Source organism: Vespa velutina, chromosome 2, assembly GCF_912470025.1.
Source record: "Vespa velutina chromosome 2, iVesVel2.1, whole genome shotgun sequence".
NCBI lineage: Eukaryota > Metazoa > Arthropoda > Insecta > Hymenoptera > Vespidae > Vespa > Vespa velutina.
In genome coordinates this window covers 11,398,838-11,423,541 of record NC_062189.1, presented here as the reverse complement: position 1 = coordinate 11,423,541, position 24,704 = coordinate 11,398,838, and the positions used below count along the sequence as shown (strand labels likewise).

General features: G+C 34.9%; 1 protein-coding gene across 16 annotated transcripts in view; it reads left to right on the top strand.

Annotated features, from left to right (window-relative positions):
- The window catches only part of LOC124947029 (probable ATP-dependent RNA helicase DDX31), a 44,161-nt gene that overhangs the window by 11,440 nt on the left and 8,017 nt on the right, over positions 1–24,704 (top strand). The window contains exons 9-12 of one of the 16 annotated variants that reach the window (XR_007100279.1): positions 439–1,337; positions 6,880–7,015; positions 7,657–7,772; positions 15,560–15,695. Coding sequence is in view for 2 of the 16 variants with exons in the window: in XM_047488606.1 (XP_047344562.1) it covers positions 439–571 (133 nt within the window). In the remaining 14 variants the exon portion in view is untranslated. The other 15 variants (XR_007100277.1, XR_007100275.1, XR_007100274.1 and 12 more) reach the window with 15 other exon arrangements.

Sequence of the window (24,704 nt, the reverse complement as noted above, 5' to 3'; positions counted from 1 at the left end):
TCGGTTTTATGTTTGGTTTTAGATTCGTTGTCCGACAAGATGGGCGATGATCTTTTCTATATACATCTACTACTTTTCTTTGAAATATTTAAGAATTCACGGTCACGGTACGTCGAGTTTAGAAAGAAATGGTGACGAACGCGAAATTCGGCACGGCAGTTGAAAGGAGAACCTTCCTCTCTATCTTTTTCTCTCTTTCTCTCTTTTATATTATTTTTTTGTTAGACCACTGTCTCCAACTTGTGAACAAAAAGGAAGAAGTTAATCCTTGCTTTTTAAAGTGAATCCCACTTCTTTCTTTTCTTTTTTTTTTTTTTTTTTATCAATTTTCGATTATCTCGCGCTGTCCTCGCCACATGTCTTTTACATCGAATTACCGAAAATTGTAGGTTAGCCGTAATATGACGATTAAGGGCCGTTATCCGTGATTGTTTTCAGGCCTGATCGGAAGATACAAGAGAAACAAGATGGCGTCCATCATAAGACGGGAGCTTTGAAGAAAGTAAGGATGTTGAACGTGTCCGAATACGACAGCGGTCTTCCAGCTCTCAAAAAACCGAAGAAAACTTGAATTTTGTATAATATTATCTTTTTATTATTTATTATTATTTTTTTATTTACCATATTATTTCCAACAAATGTTAAATACTATTTAAATATTTGAACCGTGAATATTATTTTGTATGATATATCGTGTTAACGTAATGTAAGTCATAAGACTCTTCCGACGGTTTTCGCATTAAGAGGAAATTCATTTGGACGATGTATCAAAAGCTGTGAGAAGCAGCCTGTAACATTGTAAATGAATCGCTCCCCGAGGCATTAATTACAAAAATAGAATCTATCAACGTGTACCCTCCTCGCAATATGATTATAACTTTAAGAGACTCTAGTACTTTCAGTCTAGCACGTAGAGTAGAATAACGTATAATCATAGGACGAAAGTACGCGGTATGGAAGAATGGACGTTCTGAGAATAGGAAGGAAAAGGGGGAAAGGAGAAAGAGAAAGAGAAAGAAGAAAAGGAGGAGGAGGAGGAGGAAGAGGAGGAGGACACGGTACATACAGTTACAAGAGAGAGGAGGCAGACTCAAGAGAGAGGATCGTCGAGTTACGAAAAGATGGCGGAAGAAGAAGAAGAAGAAGACTAAGACGAAGAAGAGGGAACGCCGGTACGAGAGGGGAATATGATTAATACTCGGGCATTATTTTGAGATTTTTTGCAGGGCGATCCAGGGGCGCAAATTGCTTGCAAATAAAGGCGGCATCGGGTGCGGACTATCGCCGCCGGTAGGAGAGAAAGAAGGAGAAGGAAGACGAAGAGGAAAGGGCCGAAGGTGAGAAGAGCGAAGAAACAGAGTAAGAAGAAGAATAGAGTAGGAGTAGGAGGTAGAGAAGGAGTATGAGGATAAGGAGAAGAGCGAGAGAGGAGGGAGCTTAATTTAATTTAATTATGCCTTCTTTTTTCGCTACCAACGCGTTGGAAGATAGATGAGGAGAGCCGTGGAATCGTGCTCTCGAGATGGCACGTCGCGTTCATGGCACGATTTTCGTTGCGACGATTATTATTCGCCCATCCTTCGAACTTTCCTTCTTATTCGCGCGCATCAAATTAGCGGTCATTATCGTCTCTGGATCGTTCCATTGTTGGAACGAAATCTCTCAATGTTCCTTACATTTCTCATCCTTCTTCTCCTTCTCCCTCTCTCTCTCTCTCTCTCTTTCTCTCCCTCTCTCTCTCTTTCTCTCCCTCTCTCTCTCTTTCTCTCTCTCTCTTTCTCTTTCTATCTCTCTATCTCTTTCTTTCTCTCTCGTCTTTCATACCGAAGCTTTCTGTACTGTTGCGTAAAGTGTCTTTGAGAAAAATTCGCAGCCGTTAGTTGTAAGCAGTGATCGATCGTCTCTCAGGAGAAAGGTTACGAAAATCCATTTATTTATTTATCTCGCGATATTTCCGCGTGATTCGTAGGAATATTCGTAGAAGGAGAGGAAAGGGAAAAAAGAGAAAAAAGAATCGAAAATCAATTTAATCGTACGACGACGTTCTTTTCTTCGTTTTCGTTTTCTTCTTTTTCTTTTTCTTCGTCGTCGTCGTCGTCGTCGTCGTCGACGTCGTCGTCGTCATCGTCGTCGTCGTCGTCGTCGTCGTCGTCGTCGTCGTCATCGTCGTCGTCGTCGTCGTCGTCGTCGTCGTCGTCGTCGTCGTCGTCGTCGATGCATTTTCGAAACCCACCCAAGTGGTCATCTGCGCGGCACGGAGGCATTAGAGAAGCGAAGAGTGCGATATTTATTCGTAATGTGCATCGCGATTCGTCGTGGCTCTCGGCATCGGTCATAGTCATCGCGTGTTCGAAGCTCCGTGCGCGCGTGCACGTTCGAAAGAGCGAGAGAGATGGGGGTGGAAGGGTACGGAAGAGAGCATAATGAACCGTACGATTAGGATATCCCGTTGGTTCGTTCGAATCTCCGTATTCGAGGAGCAATCGTGGATTATTTTGAAAGAATAAAAGAGAGAAAATACTTCTCATTATTCGTGAAATATTCGCAGCTTATGTCTGATTAACACGTTTAATATCGTGTGGGCCACCGGTGACTTACACCGGATTCTCCAATACGAGCAGTTTTGATTATTTTATGTAAAATGATCATAATTATTATGTATAATAATACGATTTTCATAAAGTGTCAGTTTACACAAGGGAGCAGTGTACTGCTTATTATTTTGAAGTTATCAATTATGTCTTTTTAATTATATTGATTTTTTCTTATTGCTATACGGCTTTTACAATCGTATAACCTTCTCAAACACGATATAAATAACAAATGAAATGAGTAAAAAAATTATCGATGAATGATACTGATTCCAAAATATAGAATAACAATAAATTATCATGTCGGAACACTTGACATGCATATCCTTAGTAATCCGTTGGACTTTCAAGGGTCATTAATTACTATATGGAATATTTACCCTTAAGAAATCCATCGGATAATCGCTAATGAATAAAAAGGGAAATATTTTTCAATTAATTTTAAATAATTTTATATTTTACGTTTATGGCGTATATTATATATTACACCTTGCTCTATATATTAATTATTTTTTTGGTTTCATAAATATCATAATTCGTGTTTTATAAGCATTTACAATAAGTGCAATGACGTTGGGTGTTCATGGCCTACACGTTCTTAATGTGAAAATAGCTCGGCATTCAACATGTTAAAATACGGCGAAATAAAAATGATCTCCCTATCTATCTATCTCTTCCTTTCTAATTTCCTTCGTTCGTCATCTCTTATTTCTTTTTTCTGTTTCTTCTTTCTTTTTTTGTATTTTTTTTCTCCTTTTATTTTTTTTTCATTTTTTTTTTTTTTTTAACACATATCCACCTTCACGGGGTATGCACGACCGGCCTCGATTTCTTTCTAACACCGCGACGTATAAAAACGTAAGCACTTACAAGAGGAGTCGATTATTCCAGGTGATTACCGATTTCCGACCAGTTAACGACTTTTTCGATCGTTTACATTGGCCGCCGCGCTCCGGCGCTTATTACGAGTCATTACCGTGAATATCTCGCTCGTTGCCTTTGGATTTCACGCCTCGAATCGGCATCGATCCGCCGCGTCGGCTGCGCCGTAAGCCTCGAAAATTGAGGTCGAAAGATTCCTGAGGTCTCTTCTTTTCTCTCTCGCTCTTCCCCTCCCCCTCACTCTCCCTCTTTCGATATGTATAAGCATAAGCGTGCGCACGTATGATGAATCGCAAGTCTCGAGAAAATTCCAATGATACTTCTGCAAAAAAAGCCGCCTCATGTGATTCTTTTTAATTCCTATTATTCTATACTTGATCGATTGAAATCCATCGCGGATACGTATTAAAAATCCAGCTGATCGACGGCTTTCGTAAAAGTAAAGAGTAGCATGAAAACCGTTTTATTGACCTCGCGTGTGAAGAAGCCATAGACCTATCACACCCTTCACGTTTTACTCTTTTACTTCTCTCACTCTTCCTCGGACCTCGTTATTTTCGCGTTTATACGTCACATTACAACATGGACATTTCAACGTTACATACGTTTTTTTTTTTTTTTTACGTTATGACGGAGAACGACGCAGGGAGCATAAAATTTGCGAGGGACAAAACTCCTTTGTTCCAATATTGAATGTCCTTGGCGACGTATTAATCTCAAGCTAATCTCATCGAACGACATCAAGGACGTATTCAAATTCTTATAAAAATCGACGTTTTGAACAAGAAAATTGTGATTTCTTTCTTTCTCGACTGAAATCTTAATAGAAAAAAAGAAAAAATAAGAAAATATATATATATATATATATATATATATATATATATGTGTATGATTTTCTTTTGACGAAGTTTTTCAAGTTTTCCAGGTTTAAATTTCGCGCGTGCATAGATTTAGTCAAGTAATGAAAATCCATGTAGAGACTTGAGTGCTGGGTTAAACAAAATATATGATTTCTCGTGCATTAGCCCGTTAACGCGGTTCATCGCGATAAGTAACAAGCCTGTAAACTGCTTTCACCGATGCGACGCAGGGTTTGGACTGGACTGTGTTGCGCACGATTTTCTTGCGCTGCCGACACCAACGCGAATGCTACGGATACAAACGATAATGGCGAATGGCCATATAACAACGAGGTGAGTGCGCGAGCGGTTACTTAACGCTCATTATAATTAACACGCTCGATGCGTTAACTTTCCCAGGAGAAAAGCGAGAATAATGTGCCGTTCGTAATCGCCTCCATGTACGCATTTAACGTTATCGTTTCCTTGATAGATTTATACTTTGTTTCTACTTCTATTTCTTTTCTTCTTCGTGAATTATACAAAGCAATCCTATAATTGTATACTTCTTTGCTTCTTGCAAAAAGTTTGAGTTCGAAATTCATCTAGGAAGCGAGAAAGCGATTAATTTAAAAAATGAAAAATATACTAATCCGCAAAATTAATCGAATACGTATATTTCCCTATCGGAAAAATTTCCCTATGTAAAAATCGTTGCTTCTTCTATTAGCAATATAATCGAAGTTAATTCTTAAGAATGTTTAATCATTTATAATCTCATGTAACTTTACATGAGTCAAACGTTTCTATTTCTGTATTTATTTAAGTTTTATTTCATATTATTGTTAATTCATATCCGAAGTTATTCATGTTTTTTAAATATATATTATATTTAGTGGATACAGTTTAATATTTCTAGTATTAATAATACTATCATTTTTACACTCTATAATATCTCTGTAGAAATAAAAAAAAAATTGAGTTGTAAAGGGCTAAATATCATTAAGGATATTTTGTACTTTTTCTCATTCTTTTTTCTTTTCGTGATTCATGCAACACAATTCTACAATTTTATAGTCATTTACTTCACACCGGAAGTTAGAATACGAAATTTGTCGAGCAAATGAGTAAGCGAATAATTTAAAAATGAAAAAGAAAATTATCGAAGCGAATCATTAAAAATCCTTTAATGTCTATCATTAAGCATATTTTCTAATTATGGTATAATTTCTTTTATCTTTTTTTTTTATTTCGTGAGTTATATAATACGATTCTATAATTTTATCGGAAATTCGAATTCAAAATTTTATCAGTTATGCCAGTAAAGAATAATTCGAAAATAACAAAAAACGAAGTGAATTATTAAAAATTCTTTAATGTCTACCATTAAGCATATTTTCTAATCATGGTATAATTTTTTTTATCTTTTTTTTTTTATTTCGTGAGTTATATAATGCGATTCTATAATTTTATCGGAAATTTGAATTCAAAATTTTATTAGTTATACCAGTAAATAATAGTTCGAAAATAACAAAAAATTTCATCGAAGTGAATTATTAAAAATCTTGAAATATCATTATTCGTGATATAACTCTTCCTTCTTTTTTTCTGATACTACAATTTTATAATCCTATGCTTTGCGCCGGGATTTTGATTTAAAAATTTGTCAGGCAAATTCAAAAATGAAAAAGAAATTTTCATGGATGCGATTCGTTAAAAATCTTGAAATATTATTAAGAATATTTTTTGATCGCGATATAATTCGACGTGTACGACGGTATTTCACGAAATAGGACAATTTAATGAACGATCGTTGGTCGCGGGAGCGTGGAACTCGGTGAAAGCAATGTAATCCGATTTTAAAGATTCCGGGTGTCTTCGGAAGTAGCTGTGCTATATACCAACACCTCTAAAACTTCGTTCCTCTGCACGGCATTAACTCGTGCATGTGTCTAATACGAGTGCATCGCGTTCCAGAACAATTAACCGATCGCAATTAAGACATCTAAATTAATTCGTTATGAAGAAGGTAGCAGACACGATGCAAGGCAGTAGAATGTTAGCTAGCTCGGTAATTGCATGGGTTCTCACAAAAGCTAAGCGCGCGCGCCCGCATGTGTTCGCCCGCGCGTGTGTATGTATGTATAATTATTTTGTATGTGCGAACGAGGAATACGCGATTCTCTTCGAATAGGTATCTGTGTATATTTGTATGTGTAATGGATAATAGCTGACGATTATTTTATTTTACCATCTTCCAGGTTCTCGACAGAACATACGGACAATTTCGCTTCCGTACGTTTAACGTGTGTAGTATCTATGTATGTATGTATATAAGTATGTTTATTTTCCGTCTAACTTTTTTTTCTAATTTTTATTTTTTCCTTTTTTTCTTTATTTTCTCTTCATAGAACGGCACTTTCGTTTCTTCACTGCGAAGCTCGCACGAGGAGTCGATTCTGATCTTTCTCCTCCTGGAAAAAGTACTAAGATAGAAAGAGAAAGAGAGAGGGAGAGAGAGAGAAAGAAAGAGAGGAAGAGAGAAAGAGAGAGAATTATGATTGCAGGACACATCGTGTGCTTCCCTTATCCATGATCATTATGCTAATGTCTACTACCGCGTTTGACTTCTCGTGATTGTGCGAAGCAAAGGCCGTACTTGATAATCACGTGATGCCGATTAGACGGACTCGCGTACTTACCGTAAGTCTCTTTCTTTGTGTAAATATGTGTAAAGCAAGTACATGCATGCTCTTAAACTTTGAACCAATGAGATGTTCGATAACGAAAACCTTGACATCGATTATCTTTTTCATTATTCTTTTCCGAATATTATTTTTCTTCTTTTTCTTCTTGTTTATTTATTTTTCTTTTTTTTTGTTTTAACGGATCCATAATTAGAACAGATCAATCGAATAATTAGAATTAATTATATAAATAATAACAACGTGTATACATCGTAATATTTATCATTTAACGTTAAATTTGCTGATCCGGTCAATTTGACGTATTTCAAATTTCATGCTAAAACTTAGAGGAATCATAAATATTATTTTCTAGCAATTTATGTTGACTTTGACTGATGTAATAATATGAAATAATGTTATAATGAAAAAAAAAAGGAACTTCAATTTTAATTTCAATAAAAGTAGATATACAATCAATGTTCGTAAATACAGCGTTAAATAATTTTCGTTTTATGATAGTTTTTCATATATACGTATATGGATATATATATATATATATATATATATATATATATACGACGAGATAATTTCAAAAGAATCATATTTTCAAAGGGATTCGATTCTAAGATTTGATTTTGTAATACGAATTAAATTCAGGATGAAGAAGAAAATTGATGATGAAAACAAAAGAAGAAAGGGAGAAGAATAAAAACATGGACGAAATTTTCATATAACACCATTAGAGTACCGAGTGCTCTGACAAGCGTCGTACGGTAGGATGAATTTTATGTAACAATTTCGTTATTGTCCCAGTCCAGTCGGTTTCCTGACGCGATAACGGCGCTCACCATGCAGCACACTGGTAATTGTCGTTTTTCACGTCCGTTTCCTCGTTTTAAACTATGCCAGCCGCGTACTTCCTCCAGCATTTCACAGCATTAACGAGTCCGGCATTTGTTTAATGACACCCCAAGGACTTAATTGACGAGCCGAGTGGCTTTATCATCGACTCGAGCATAACGATCGATATCGTTTTAATTTTGAAGTTTCGTTCGAACTGACAACGACAGACATTTTCGACGATTTTACAGAATATTTTTCTTTTCTTTTTCTTTTATTAATCTTTTCTAACGTTATGTAACTTTAAATTCATACACTTGTATAAATATATTTGTTAACAAATTGTTGACGAGAGAAACGTGACATCTTTTAAACGTTGGAAATGAAAGATACTTATATATAGCAATTCACATTTAACAAGTTAATAATATAATCATTAATTCTACTCATTAATTTTTAATAAAGAATTAATATTTAATAAAATATTTGCATGTGCATGCATATTTGATATATTTTATAAAAATGTGCGGAAACTGAGATAAGATTCATTTCATAGTATACCGTTAACAATGTCTTAACTATTATTTCATTGTACCGTCACAAAATTAATTGTTGCTTCGTATCCGAAGTTTTTTGTATCTTTTGAATATAAATAATACTTATTGTTAGTATATATGATATAATTATACTATAATATAATTTGATTTTTATAAAATAGTATGATTGTAGTGTATTATAGTACAATTTAAAGAGAGAGAGAGAGAGAGAGAGAGAGAGAGAGAGAGAGAAGGGAGGGCAGAAAGAGAGTATAGTATAAATATACTACATAGTATAAATAATATATTATAATTTTGATATGATAAAATTTTTTTCTAGATGTCAATAAAAATTAGATTATATAGTATCATTAATACTTTGCTAACAATTTTAGAATAATCATTGAAATAAAAGATAAGTAAATAGAGTAAATAGAATAGAAACGATTGTAATAACAAAAACGGTAACAACTAATCGACGAACTGATCGTGGAATATCGATCAATGGTAAAAGTAAATCGACATGGCGTGAAATTATTGAAGTTGGAAGCTATTCTCTTCCTTTCTCTCTCTCTCTCTCTTTCTCTCTCTTTTAACTAAAACTCATCAACGAGATCGATCATTTCGACTAACCGTCGATACGTTTAAAGAATCTTTGGCACAATTTCTGCTCGCTTCCGTGATAAAAACTGCTGAAAGAGAGATAGAGATAGATAGATAGAAAGAGAGAGAGGGAGAGAGGGAGAGAGAGAGAGAGAGAAAGAACGAAGCTCAGGGAGGCCGCTCGAAAATTATTCCGATATAAAACTCATCGCGCGGCGTATCGCGTCAAAGGAGCCAATTTAAAAAAGCCCCTTCCAAGATTATCAGTGTCCGCGTGTCGTTGCGGTGGTATTAAAATACAAAGAGAGAGAGAAAGAGAGAGATAGAGAGGAGGGGGTGGACGTAAAAAAGAGGAAGAAAAATGCATGGGATTGGTAAACTTCTCGGTAATCTGTCCCTCCACTCGCTTTGAATCTCTTTTAAGCAATCATTTCGCGCTATCTCTCTCTCTCTCTCTCTCTCTCTCTCTCTCTCTCTCTCTGTCTGTCTCTCTTTCTCTCTCTTTAGCTCTCTATCGTTTCAAACTTGGTAAAAGCAAATTATCGCTCCAAGAAAGAGAATGGCGAAGCTGTGAGCTAAGGGGTAAAGAGAGTATAGAGAGAAAAAGTTTGTGATTGAAGATGTTTTGGCTCGTTAAATTACATCATCGGCAGCAAGGAATGCTATTGGTAGATTGAAGGTTGTGTTAGAGATTCCAGTGAGAAAACTTTCTGGATCCTTCAACGTTCCTCTTCTAATTCTCGATGAGTTTAATTAATTTATCTTTTCTCTTAATATTCTTTTATTAAGTCGATATATGTATATTCGTACTACCGTAAAAATCGATCTCCCTCTATCTCTCTCTCTCTCTCCTTTCTCTCTCTTTCTCTCTCTCTTTCTCTCTCTCTCTCTCTCTCTCTCTCTCTCTCTCTCTCTCTCTCAATAAATTACTTATTGCTTTAACTTTTAAATAGTATGTTTTAACTAGTATTAGTCAGTTATCTGCATAACGAACAAATGATATTATCGGTGTCTTGATATTTTCGGCATTTTCCCAATCCTAATTACATTATAGTATTACTACACATACAAGGTATAACGAAATTACGCGGCGAAACTTCAGGAACGAATTTCTCATATACAGACAAGAAAAATAGGTTCTTTCAATATGGGTTCGGAAATGCTTAATTTTAGAGTTATAAGACTTTCAAGTACGATATTAGTGTACTTCAATTATGTTCATTTGCTGGAATTATGACATACTCTGTTGACATTTCCTTATATGAAATGTTCGAAATATCCGCCTCCTATCTTGAATACAATACTCAGCTTGTCGTCTCGTTGAGTTCCGAACACGTTCAAAATACATCTACTTATGATTGTGAATATGATAATCCATTCGTGGATGTTAAAAATATTTAGTACAAAAAAAAAATTTTTAAGTCATGGTTAGATATATGAGCACAATATAACTAGTGCCTTGGATTTAATTTTGGCAAATAAAGCAAACATAATCGGGGTACATTAATATTATACTAGAAAATCTTATAATTCAAAAATTAAACATTTTCTAGCCAATTTTGGTAGAATCTATTTTTTCTTTTCTGCTTATCAAAAATTCGTTCCTAAAGTTCTGCCACGTGATTTCATTACATGTTGTACGCAATAAATATGCTGGCATCGATATTCTGAGCAAACTCTGTAGATATGAGGCAAATGATTAAGCAAGTCCAATTGATATCTAGAAGTAAATGAGAAGTCAGCTACTCTTATAAAAGAAAAAAATAAAGTAGTCAGTAATCTCACAGGTTGAGATTACATAAAACACAGTAATATCAGTAAATTATATGATTTGATTACTTATATTATTCATACAATTTTAATCAATATATTAAGAAAATTTTTTACATTTATTTAACATATTTGACTTTTGTGTTTCTAATAGTTCTAAGTACATTTATTGTTCTCTCTCTCTCTCTCTCTCTCTTTTTCTTTCTCTCTCTCTCTTTTTCTTTCTCTCTTTCTCTCTCTTTCTTTCTTTTCTTTCGATAGAAAATTACGACTTAAAAAAAAGTTAAGTAAATATTTATTCGAAACATATTTAGAAGAAGGAAAACAAATCGAAGTCGAATTCGAAGTCGAAGAAAAAGAAGAAGAAGGAAAAAAATAAGAGGAACGTCGGATGGGAAATCACGCGAGACTCAACGGCGGTCTTTCTTTTTTTCTATCGAGCCTCGCTCGATGTACGATGGCCTTAGACCGCACGTGACTCCGTGACTCTTCTCATCTCTACTTCTTCTTCTTCTTCTTCTGCTTCTTCTACTTCTTCTTCTTCTTCTTCTTCTTCTTCTTCTTCTTCTTCTTCTTCTTCTTCTTCTTCTTTCAGAAGAAAACACGCGAGCACAACACATGTCGACAGATGGTGAATCGAACGTCGCTTAGCACCGAACACATACACAAACACAGCCATATATACATTTATACACTCAGACTATCGTCACTTTCATCGGACACTCGACGTTTATGCAATTTTTGCGAAATCTCTCGAGAAAATTTGTCTCTCTCTTTTTTCTTTTTTTTTTTTTTTCTTTTGATTTATTTATTATTAAAAGCTCAATAGAATTGTGTCGTTAATCGAAAAATGTTGAGAAGTTCGACACCATTGTTTCAGTTGAATTATCTTCTAATCAAGAATTGATCAATACGAATCATATTAACGTTGCACTTAGATTCACGATGCTCTCATAGCTCTCGCATAATTACGAGAGACGAAAGGCGGAAAGTGTGGAAGGGTGAGAGCATAAATGCATGTAATTACGGATCTAATGATGGATGTTTAAACGATTTGCTCGTAGATAAGTTCCTTGGTTTAATCTATGAACGTAAGTACACCGTGAATTGCTATTGTTATTATTAGACGTCTTACAGAACGTTTCTAGATCGATTAATTTATCCCGCAACTTGTACGTTTGATAAATCGTATCCGATAATGATTTTTTCGTGAATCACATAGTACGAGGATCGAACATATTCTTCGAACTATTTTACTTATACTATATTTTTTAATTAATCTGTTAACCAAAAAGATTTTTAAAGATTTTCGATCAAGTGAATATATGAAATTTGTTTTATTTATATATATATATTTTTTAAATAAAATGTTACTAACAGAGAAAAAAATTTTAGTATAAATTAATAAATAAGAAAATACAGGTCAAAAGTTTCTAAACTTATAGTTTTACAATTTGAAAAAAAATTAGCGTGAATAATCTTAAAAATGAATAAATGATATTTAAAAATCATCTAGGAAGATTTGCCCCATTTTGTATTATGCTTTCTTAATAGGAATGATATATATTTATTATTTTATTACAATAAAAATTAATTTTTCATGACGAATTAACTCGTCTTCCACTGTTTAACAAGTTAATTTAAAAATTTCTCCTCTTAGACGAACGTGAGTACCTTGAAATCGATAAAAAATGGAAGAATAATAGGATCGACGAAGCGCAGCAAGTCGATGAATTTCTCGCGAAGAAACGAACGCTTCTCTTTCTCTCTCTCTCTCTTTCTCTCTTTCTCTCTTTCTCTCTCCCTTTGTGGTCTTGTTTCGTGGCTCGTTTAACTTTCGTTGGATCTTTTCCCGCTTCCGCTTTCACCTACAATGCAACACTGCCTTCATAATTAACACCGTCCAAGGATTTACGTGGCACGATAGAACCGAGGGAAGAACGTTTTCTCTTTCCATACGAAATATTGCGTGTATATTTCTTTATAATTTCCGCAAATATAATAAATTGTCATGGAAATATAGAAATCATTCTAAAAGTTATAAAAATCTAATTAAATCATTTTTCGTTCATTATTTTTAAATGTCGATATTTAACGTGTTAAATGCCGCATTGATTATTGCAAAAATCAAGATATTAAACGTATTCATTTCTAATATCTTACAAAATTTTTTTGGTAAATGAAAAATATAATAGGATTCATTCTTATACTTTTTACATTAAACTTTGATTTTATTAGAAATTATAGTTTTGTAAATATTGTTAGTTAATACGTTGAGTGCCGAACTGATTCTGCCAAAATCCATATGTTCATATTAAAATTTTTATAACTTTTTGTAAATAAAAGATATAAGATAATTTATAGTCACACTTTTTAAGGAGTATATATTTTAAATATTAAATAGATAATAGATAAAAAATACAGAAACATTACGTATTATTTATTTTATATTAGACTTTACTCTTTTATATCAAGAAATATGTATTGTTAGATATTAGATAAATAATTTAGCTATTATAAAGGATACAGAAACATTTATCATCATACTTTTTACGTTAGATTTTACATTTATTAAAAATTATATTTCTACAAATTTTATTAGTTAACATGTTAAACGTCAAATTGATTTTGTAAAAATCAAAGTATTCATCTAATATCTTTCATAATTCTTTGTTAATAAAAGATAAAAAGTATTTATATCATCATACTTTCAACATTAGACTTTACTCTTATTATTAGGGCATATACTTTTAATGTTCTATATGTTATAAAAGAAATTTTAATCAATATATTAAATAATGTTTTGAAAATTGATTACCAGTGGATTGGTAAACTCCTAAAATAACATTCAACGTATTAATAAATACAATCGAATTTAGTCGAAAACGAATAAGCTTACACTTAGATTATTAGATAAAATATAAAAAAAATAAATAATTAAATAAGTACTTATTCGATCATCTATCGAATTATCATCTACCGGGGATCAATTTAAGTCAGTTAAAATTCCGCGAGAAGGCGCCAGACGTTATCCGAATAGACGAGGAGGTAGAGAGGAGGCAGCGTTAAGAGTTTTGATTAATAACGTTGACACTGATTGGTCACGCTACTAATAAAGGAGCGTTCACACATTTTAAAATTTCGTGTCTCCGCTCGAACCAAAAGCAACCATCGTATGAATACGATGTACTATATGATCGTCGTCGTCTTGGTTTTCGTGTTGGACGTAGTGATCATCGTCATCGTCGTCGTCGTCGTCGTCGTTGTCGTCGTCGTCCTCGTCCTCGTCGTCGTCGTAGTAGTCAACGTGCCGTCAGAGAACAGCTTCGATATAACGAGGGAATGGCGTGCTTCGCTCGTAATTGAGGCGAGCACCTACAATCCAATCGCTCTTAATCATTCGTATTCATCTTCCGAGCGACCGCCGCCATTAGCGTTCACCGCTTCGTTCCACCGCGAAAACGTTCCCGGATTCTCTCGCCATCTCTCTTCCTCTTTCTCTCTTTCTCTCTTCCCTCTCTTTCGTTCCCTCCTTCCTTTGATTTGTATTTCCGGTTAATGTCGAAGAAATAATACGAATCTTTCTCGATCAAAATTTTCGTATAATTTTTCGTAAAATGTTATTCGTTTCAAAAGGCATGTAAAAAAAAAAAAAATAAATCTTTGATTCTTTTCATTAACATCATTCTTTCTTTTTTGAAACATCGTAACGATCGCCATTAATTTGTCTACGTATGTATGTAAGATGTAGAACAGGTAGAGACAAATTGGTAGCAATTTTTATCAAATTAACGATGGCAACATTGGACATGAAAGATAATCGTCCATGATCTTCGATCTTTCCGCTTTTTGTATAACTCGTGAAATTGTCTACGTTATCGATATACTCGATTATTGTCAGGTTAAATTTGCTTGTATTCTCTCTCTCTCTCTCTCTCCCTCTTCCTTTCTTTCTCTCTCTTTCTCTCTCTTTCCTTTTTCTAATCACTATTTTTTTTATCATCATACTCGCCTCACTCTTTCTTTTTGTTTCTAACCATTCTTCTTTTTATCAACCAATCATTTTTCTTAATTTCTTACTTTCTCTATCTTTTTCTAATCGACCAATTATTTTCTTCGTTTCATTCTCTTTCTAATCTTTGTTATCTCGATCAACGTATTCTTTCGCAATACTTTATAAGATTTACTTATGCTCGCGAACGAGCTCGAACATTCATTCAGTTAAAAATCATGACGTTATATACTTGAAAATAAATTGTGCCCAAGGTGAAGTAAGAGTGGGAGGAAGAGGAAGAGGAGGAGAAAATCGTGAGAAGCGAAAATGGCGGAGATTACGCGAAATTATGCAAATGTACGGCATTGTAAAAGGGGATTCCGTTTTTCGTTTTATTGGACCATGGGCCGTCGTGCTATGCTGGGTCGTATAACCGAAACAAAAGCTTACCTAACGCAGAAACAAAGGGTGTAGAGGGCGAGTAGAGATCTTTTGAGGGCACACATGCAACGAATTTAACTACTTCCCTCGGCATTACTCTTGCTGGATTTCTTTTATTCCCTGCTTGTATCCTCTCATTTCTCTCGTTCCTACCTAACGTTTCTTTTATAACCTCGTATCTGTATTTGTTACAAGCGATAGATTATCATTTTACTTTATGGATAAAAAGAGTACTATGTTGAAAATTCGCACGTTTGAAACTCGGCGAATAAAAATAAGAGAATGAGATAGATAGAGAAAGAAAAATCATCCTTTCATTTTCTTTTCTTCTTTTTCTTCTTTCTTCCCTTCTTCAAGGAAATTCATTATTTTTCAGAATGTCGTACGAGGTACAGTAGTAGGTCGGCTTTTAAAAGGTGACAAAATCCCCATGGATGAGGAACGTCCTGTGCGCAAGGGTGGCAAGCTAAGTTACAATTAATTAATCGACGGGGGCCTCTGTAATTCATGCGGTAAGTCAAACTTAATTAATTACCTCTCCTCTGTGGCTCGTGCCGGAGGTGAAGGGCTAAAGGCAGAAAGGGACTTTCCGTCTTTATGAATCGCTCTTTCGCTTTGCGATCTATTCGCCTGATCAAAATCGTATTTTTAAAATGAAGAATTTTTATTTCGTATTAAAAGAGATTATAGATAGTGTTATTATTATTATTATCATCATCATCATTATCATCAACGTCATCATCATCATTATCATCATCTTCATTATTATTATTATTCTTATTATTCTTATTATTATTATTATTATTATTATTATTATTATTATTATTATTATTATTATTATGATTATTAATATTAGTCGTAGCTATAACATGTAAAAAATAATTTACTAGAGCCTGGCTCTAACAATAAGCGTCACTTCTAATCTCCATCTTTACGATAATAACTCCTGCGATATAATTTATTAGTATTTTCGCATTGTCAGGATTACTTTCAGAGAGCAAATATTTTCTCATAAGCAATTCTTGCTAGCTATAGAAACTGTTCTTCCAAAAGCTGCGAGTTTATTAGTTAGCGAGGAAACTCTTTCTACGCCAATGCGATACAACGATACGCCACTTCGTAGAAAGACCATTAATTACAGATCTCTCCACGTCATTGTAACGTCACCAATAACTTTTCTATTATATTTCTAAAAGGAATTTAAGCCGGGCTAGTCCTTGTGACGCGACTTAAGGTGTATAATCCTGGTCATCATTGTCATCTATCCTTTTGTAAAAGACCTTAACATCGATAAAATGAGCTTCTCTGGTGTTCCTTTTTCTTTTTACGATCGATATAGTTAAATATTTTTACACCGTAAGAAGTAATTTTTCTTCGAGCTATTACAGATGCTTCGGGTTCATACATAAGTCTATATAAAAAAAAAAAAAAAAAAAAAAAAAAAAAAAAATGAAAAAAAAGAAAAAAATTTTTTTCACTTGGGTCCCACTTGGGCGCCTCGTTCGATAAGCTTCTTTCTTACTTAATGAACGCTCTAATGATCGCTTACAATCGGCGAAGCTGTCCGTTCGACATGATGGCGCTTCCACTTTATAATTAATCAATATTATCATCGACAATGAACCATGCCAGAGTCTATTGTTACAGTTTAATAGCATCTAGCTTTTTCTTTACTTCGAAAGTACAATTATCTCTTTTAATTGCGTCATTTACCGATAGGACGTTCAAATAGATTTAAAAAAGAAAAAAGAAACAAATAAAAAAAAAAAATAAATAAATAAAAGATTAAAATAACGTTGGAGATAATGTTTTTCAAGTTGACAAATAGTTTATAATAATACGTATATAAATATATATGTGTTTTTAATCGATAATTTTGTCATTCGTTTTTTACAAAGTTAGAAAAAGTAATTATCGAAGAAGATTATTAATCCTTCGAAGTGGGATAGTCGTGCGTATCTTGTACCCGAACCATTGTCCATACCCTTTGGTTCATTATGGCGTTCCAGCTGGGTGCGAGACGATGGTCGGTCGTTGACTAAAGAGAAAAAAGAGAGTGAGAGAGAAAGAAATAAGAGAAGTGTCGGGGTCAGAGAAGCCAGAGCGGCTACCGTGAATGGACTGTCCCGATCCAAGAGAGCTGCCGGGCATCAAAGGGCCTCAAAAGGGCCGCTTCGGATCTCGCCTGTCTGGAGCTCATTTGTTTTCACGGGGGCTACGGAAAGATCGATTGGTCGATGTCTTAACCTCCCTGCTCTTCTCGCTAGAATCGGCTGCTTTTCGATAAGAAAAATTCAGTCGTATTAATTAGTTCGACGGTAATTGAGCTGTGATGAAAAAGCGATAGGAAGAGATTTTTCAATGAGTCTACAAACTTTTCGATCATTTTTAATTCGTGTTTTTAAACTTTTTTAAGTGTCTCTTTATTATATCTGTAGTCGAATGCGTATCTCTCTGAGGATGGTATGTATAGACCGCTAGATTGATTTCTTGCAGGATCGACTCACTGCGTGGTTATAGAATGCAGTTAATACATTCGAAAACATTAGACGAAAGGTTGGATAGGAAAGAGGAGAAAGACGCCAGTCGAGATTGAATCGTCGAGTAACACACGGTAGCTTCTTAGGAACGAAGTAAAATTATCGATGCGATTGCTACTGAAATATCTCTTCTTCTTCTTCGAAGGGCTCTCCGACAAAGGGTCGATCAACGATTTCCTTCTATATCTATCTTCCTCTTACCTTCTCTTTGTTCTTTTTCGAAAGATAACTCAAGATGGCCACCTTTTTGTTTGCTCAGTAAGATTGCTTGCCCCTTTCTCGGAAATTGACCGAAGATTGCGGCCGACCAACGTTTGCTCTGCGGCTGGAGCCTTAACTTTGCGCCACCGCAAAAATATCATTGCCTTCTCGTTCTTCTTCTTCTATTATTCTCTTTCTCTCTCTCTCTCTCTCTCTCTCTCTCTCTCTCTCTCTCTTTCTCTCTATTTTTCTTTTTCACGTCTTAGTTTCTGACTCTCTCAACATTTCCTTGATAACGATTCATAATTTTTGAATATTCGTCTTTTAAATTTGTATTAATTTTTCCATCGATTCGTTCCAATAGAAATTAATTGAAGATAATCAAATTCCTTTCCATCATAGAAATTTATTCGACTCTGTCTCTCTCTTTCTCTCTCTCTCTCTCTCTTATTTGCGTCTTAAAAACGACGTCTAAGCTCATTATCGAGTTCCATGAGTCCTCTGTTCTCCTTCCAAGTTGCTTATAGGATCTGATCGAAACTGATGGAGCGAGAACGAAGCTAACCGCCCACAGTATTATGTGTCAAAAAATATATAAAAAAAAAGTTCACGTAGAACGATCCTTTAGTTCTTTGAAGAGTAATGACTTTTCTTTTGTGTCTTTTGTAATTTACTCTTGAGTAACTATAATTGCCTTATATAAGGTACACTATTATAATACAATACTTCATTTTTTTTCTTTTTTTTTTGTTACATTAAGTCTAATCGAAAAGATATAAAAATTCGACACTCTTAGAATATAGAAAATCTATCTGAATAGTTATTGTAGAGAAACGAGGTCGATGCTTCGTTATAATCGAGTTGCATATGATAACTGAAAGAAAACGAAATGTATAAGAGGAAATCGAATCGCGATGATCGGTGGAAGCATTAATTAGGAGTTAAGTACGAAAGATTATTAGAGGAACAAATCGGCTCTCCTTACACGGAGCACTTTGATCGACGAGCCATAAGTCGGCCGGTGGCACGACGACAACCGGTCGATCGATCCGTCCGATCGATCGGATTACCTCTCTCAGTGTGCACGATCCTCTCTCTCTTTTTCTCTCTCTCTCTCTCTCTCTTTCTCTCTGTCTCTCTCTGTCTCTCTCTTTCTCTTTCTCTTTCTCTCTCTCTCTCTCTCTCTCTCTCTCTCTCTCTCTCTCTCTCTCTCTCTCTCTCTCTCTCTCTCTCTTGGGGTAGTGGGATTCGTATCGACGCGATAGGATCGATTGCAAAGTCAGAACCGAGAATGGGTGGGGCGGACGCTCGGGAAGGACGATATTGAATTACCATAAAACGCCATGATTAACGCAAGGTAAACGAATATAACGCCGCAAAGACCGCAGCCTGTTCTGTAGCAGTTAGTGTGCCTTTGCCACGATTTCCTGTCTATCTTATCCTATAAGTTCTATATTATTTATTTTCTTTACAAAATTCTACTCGTAAAAAATTCAATTTACAAGGTTTTATCGTAAATTTAACCGTTGAAATCTAATTCTAAATTGATCCATCGAAACAAAAATATTTAATTATCGTCGATCATTTACCATAACTTTTGATTTATTCACATTATTTATCGATTATCGTATACGATTGATAGTTTTTGTAATATATCTCTCGATCGTGATAAATGGTATAAACGTTACAGTACCAGCTTTTTAAAGTTTAAGCGACGTCTTACGTGCACAAATGCGTGAGAATCGACACGCGTGCATATATATGTCGATGCGCGGTAGAATATAACATATGATACATATGGGAACGTTAGGCTCTGTGGTTTGAAGCCCGTAACGTGTGGCCAAGTCCATACGAAATGGAGAACATTCAAAGGGGAAGAAGAAGGAAGGGAGATAGACGATGTCGTGTAACTGATGTGACCAGAGTGTTCAAACGGTGTAAACACAGATATATATAATAAAAACATATATATATATATATATTTATATATATATATATATATATATATATATATATATATGTTGACGGTATTAATATAACATAAATGATATATAATTTCTTGATAAATATTAGTTAATTTATATCATAATATTAAATTTTATATTATAAATTAATCGGTATGATTGATAAAAAGGATTTTTAAGATCTCTTTTAATTACGTATTTCTAAATTAATTTAAAAAGATCAAGATAAAGAAAAACTTACGGTTATTCTACACTTATAGATAGATACTAATTGTAAGTCCGCATAGAAGTTAATTGTGATTTGAAATTGTAAGGTACAATGGCTCGTCGGCTAAATTACTGTGGTCTGAAGTTCACAGTGTGTGGCCAGGATCGTGTACACAAGCTGAAACCAAAGGGGTGTGCATCGATATCGTGTCTCCTTCATCGGTATATTGCGCAAGCCAGTGAGAGAGCCTATTGGCCGATCGGTTACAAAGTCCTCTTGCGGCAAGACCGCATTCCGCTTTTAACCGGTCCCTTCCTTGGTCCGTCGGATCTATCTCATCGATGAATCCGCCGATCCGGCAATATACCATTTTTATGATCTTGCAAGCAGGATCAGGCTTCAACGCTAGCAGTTGAGTATCGACCGTATCAAGAACACCGCCTTAACAGGACAACCGTCCCACGAAAGGAAAGCTAATAGGAAATTTAATAAGCGTAGATACTCCGTCCGTATATTATGCACCGCCTTGGAAAACTTAGCAAGATGCGATTGAGATCTCATATTTAGAATTAATAACGTATCGATCATACATATACATAGGTACACATTTCTTTCTCTCTTTCTCTCTTTCTCTCTCTCTTTCTTTCTTTATCTCTCTCGTGGTCATGCGTTATTACTTCCAACTGAAAAACTACGACTCATACATGTATCGGCGTGAATCGTCTATCGCCTCGATAATACTCCGCACAATTCAATAACGCATTTCAGCGGTATAACGATGATCATTCCGACGGTAAACGAAAAGAAAGAGGAAAAGACCGGAGGATAGAATCATGGGGGATGCATCATGCTTGGTGGTATTACTTAAATTGCCGAGTTCTTTAAAACTGCTCCTGCAAGCTCTCTCTTTCTCTCTCCCTCTCCCTCTCTCTCTCTCTCTCTCTTTCTCTCTCTCTTTTCTCTTTTTCTTTCTTTTTCTTTCTCGTTGTTATTTCAATTAATGTACATTTTCTACGTATTCTAGTGTACTCCAACGGATTGACTTCTATCTCCTCTACGTGATTGATAAAATGATAGCGGACGGCATACCATCACGTACTTACGTAGTCATAATACTTACTCTGAAAATAGAAATAAACATAATATCGACGGTAGAATTTACCGAACTCTGACATCTTCTCTTACCATGAAACGATATTGGTATCAAAACCGATCGGTAATTCGTGAAACTCTTCAGTTTCGTATACGTGTATTATTTTCAATACATATTTCTCTCTTTCTCTTCCCGCACCCTCTCTCTCTCTCTCTCTCTCTCTCTCTCTCTCTCTCTCTCTCTCTCTCTATCTATCTCTTTCTCTTGTTAAGAATCGTTTCTACTAATGACGTAATCGCGTCGAATGAGAATTCCGTGGCTTCCTCTTCCCCCTTTTTCACAATTCTTACTTCCACCCTCTTTCTCCTCCACTATTTCTTCTTCGTCCATCTCGTTTCTCAATCTCCGTAATCGTTTTAATCCGTTCGAGGAAGGCTCCGTCAGCAATCATATAGCTATGGCTTTGAAGAAACTAAAAGAGAAAGAGAAAGAGAAAGAGAGAGAGAGAGAGAGAGAGAGACAGAAAAGAAAGAGAGAAAAAGAGAAAGAGAGGAGTTTATCGTGTGAGTATCTCCGTCTCTGTAACAACACGTTTGCTTATAGTTCGTCGTTACGTCCTTGGCCTATCAGTGATCATTAGATGACTTATACTTCGATATTATAGCGTCTTAATGCTCGTAATGATCGATTCCAATTCGATTTCTCTGTTCGTTCTTTGGAATCTTAATCGTTTTACAATTTCTTGGAGCATCGATCATCACGAGTTTATGCTTGTGACTTTTTTTCCATTTTTCTTCTTTCTTTCTTTGTTTTATTTTCTAATCAAGAGAATTCGCATCATGTGGCACATTTAAGGTGGCGGATAAAGTCTCGCTCGAGGGGGATGGAATCGTCGGTGGTGTTACGACTCGAGGCGCAAAAACGTCTTCTCTCTCTCTCTCTCTTTCTCTTTCTCTCTCTCTCTTTCTCTTTCTCTCTCTCTCTTTCTCTCTCAAAGGGCTAATTTTTCATTCGTCCGCTTGATCGGTTTGACCGCCTCCTTCCTTTCATGCTACCACTTTCATACATATCGGACAAAGCATCCATCATGCACAGAGATGGCGGTGACTTCGAAATGCAGAAAAACTTAATTACCTTCATTAAACGAAGTTCCCTTCGCTAATCACGAGCTATCGCTCGAATTCCCTCTCTTTCTTTCTCGCTCTCTCTCTCTCTCTCTCTCTCTCTCTCTCTCTCTCTCTCTCTTTCTCTTTCACTTACTCTTTAGCGCGTGCTCGCGCGCGCACGTTAGATTAATACCGTCCTCTGTCCGTCCATTCGTTCGTTGGTATCGTTTGTTCATTCGTAGCTAGTGTGTCTCGATACGAGTCGACGTCTAACGTAGCTATACGTACATTATAGCTGCAAAATTATGAGGCGTTTCTCAATCGATGAACCGACTCGATATATCTAGTAGATACCTACTTGCTCTTAGATAGCGCGAGTCTAATTTCGAAATATTGCCGAGGCATTATCGAGAAGAGAACAAATAGTAGGTAGGTATATCATTTTTCTAAGAGAAATAAGAGCTATCTACTATACTTATATATACGTATGTACTTACTTACAGTATACACGTACTATCTTGAAGCATGTTTGAAAAATTATTCAAAGTTACAATAAAATTTTCTATGGGAGTAAGAAAAATGATAGGACTATTAAAAGTTCGAATTAAAAGTATAAATTAATTTTTAAATATAATTATTTACGAATCATAAATGTTTATTAAAAATTACTCGACGTTAACGTAATTCTGGACTATGAATATTTTAATTATATTAATATAAATTAATTTAATTTTTAAAAAATATGGTTAAAAAAAGTCATGTTAAAGTTATGATAGATGAAATTTCATAATTTCATTACAATAAGTATAAAAATCTATTATTTTAAATAACAATAAGAAAAAGAAATTTAAGTATAATTTTGTTTTATTACTTATTATAAAATAAAAATTGAAATAATTAATTTTTACAATGATTCCAAACAACATTACATTAATTAGGACGAATAAATTTATTATATCTTTCATTTCACTTCGTATTTTTCATCAGTTTCGAATGAGATTTTATCTATTATAGTTTTTAAAAATTTAATAAATATATACATTTAATAATTATCAAACGCCTGTAATAATGTTACATTCGATCGATGAAATTCTGAAAAAATTCATTATTTTAATCGTTTCTTAAGTATGATTTAACAATGCGATACCTTTCGTGTTCGTGTGAGCGCATGCAAAGCTTTCTCTCTCTCTCTCTCTCTCTCTCTCTCTCTCTCTCTCTCTCTTTCTCTCTCTGTCTTTCTTGTTCTTCGTTGGTAACGCACCGAGATATTATACAATGCACCCCTTCCCTCGAAGCGCTTAATGACTCGGCGGAGTGCCGCCAAAGGGGCACGCTTCGTGCCATTTTATTTTTACTTCCGCAGGCACCCTATAGCTCCTGCTATTAATTGCCATCGTTCCGCACCAACTTTGCCGCGAATCCATCTCCCACCACGAGAAATCCTCCGCCGCTCTCCTGCCCACGGGGTTTCCGCGCTTAAACTCTGGCGACTAGCCGCGCTAATTTCTCGCTCGCGGCTTCTTTCTTTCTTTCTTCCTTTCTTTCTTTTTTTTTGTTTCTTTCTTTCCTTCTTCCTATTTTCTCTTGGTCTTCTTCGCCCTGAATTCAATCCTTTCTCTCTCTCTCTTTCTCTCTCTCTCTCTCTCTCACTCTTTCTCTTTTTCTCTTTCTCTTTCTTTCTATCTTGCTCCATTTTCTATAAATATCGAATTCTCAAATAAAAATAAAATATTATTTGTAATTCCTTTTTTATATATCCGGTATATTTTATTTATCTATTCGTTTATTTATTTATCTTTTTTTTATAAGATAATCCTTGTTTTTATTATTTACAATATAATATTTATCTCGTAAAGAATGTGTCGTATGTGATTATCTAATATATAAATATTTGTCTTGTAGAATCCTGTAAATGTCAAAACGAAATAAACCGTTCTTGACAGGGTACAAAATTTTATCTCTGAGATTCTATAGAAATGACAAGATATCAATTTGTAATTTTGCAATTAAATTGGATTATGGTTACTCGCATAGAAGCACGATTACGTTGGCGTAGATATAAATGCATTGTCGGTTACGTCCCCGTGGTATCTCAAGCGATACGGTACGTAACTAGCTCGATGCAAATGCGTACCCTTGAAGGAGGCAGGTGTAGAGAGGAACAGGACGATTAAGAAGGTGTCTATGGGAATTTATGCTCGTGTTAATTCACCGCGAGAGAGTTATGCTTCGTAGCCGATGCGGCTACGTTCTACAATCGTTTGCTCTCATTTAACAGTCGGCCAACAATGCGAGAGATTATTCCGCGACGAGATAATAAGGCAAGTCTACATAATATATATATATATATATATATATATATATATATATATATATATATATATAAACATACACACACACGTACATATA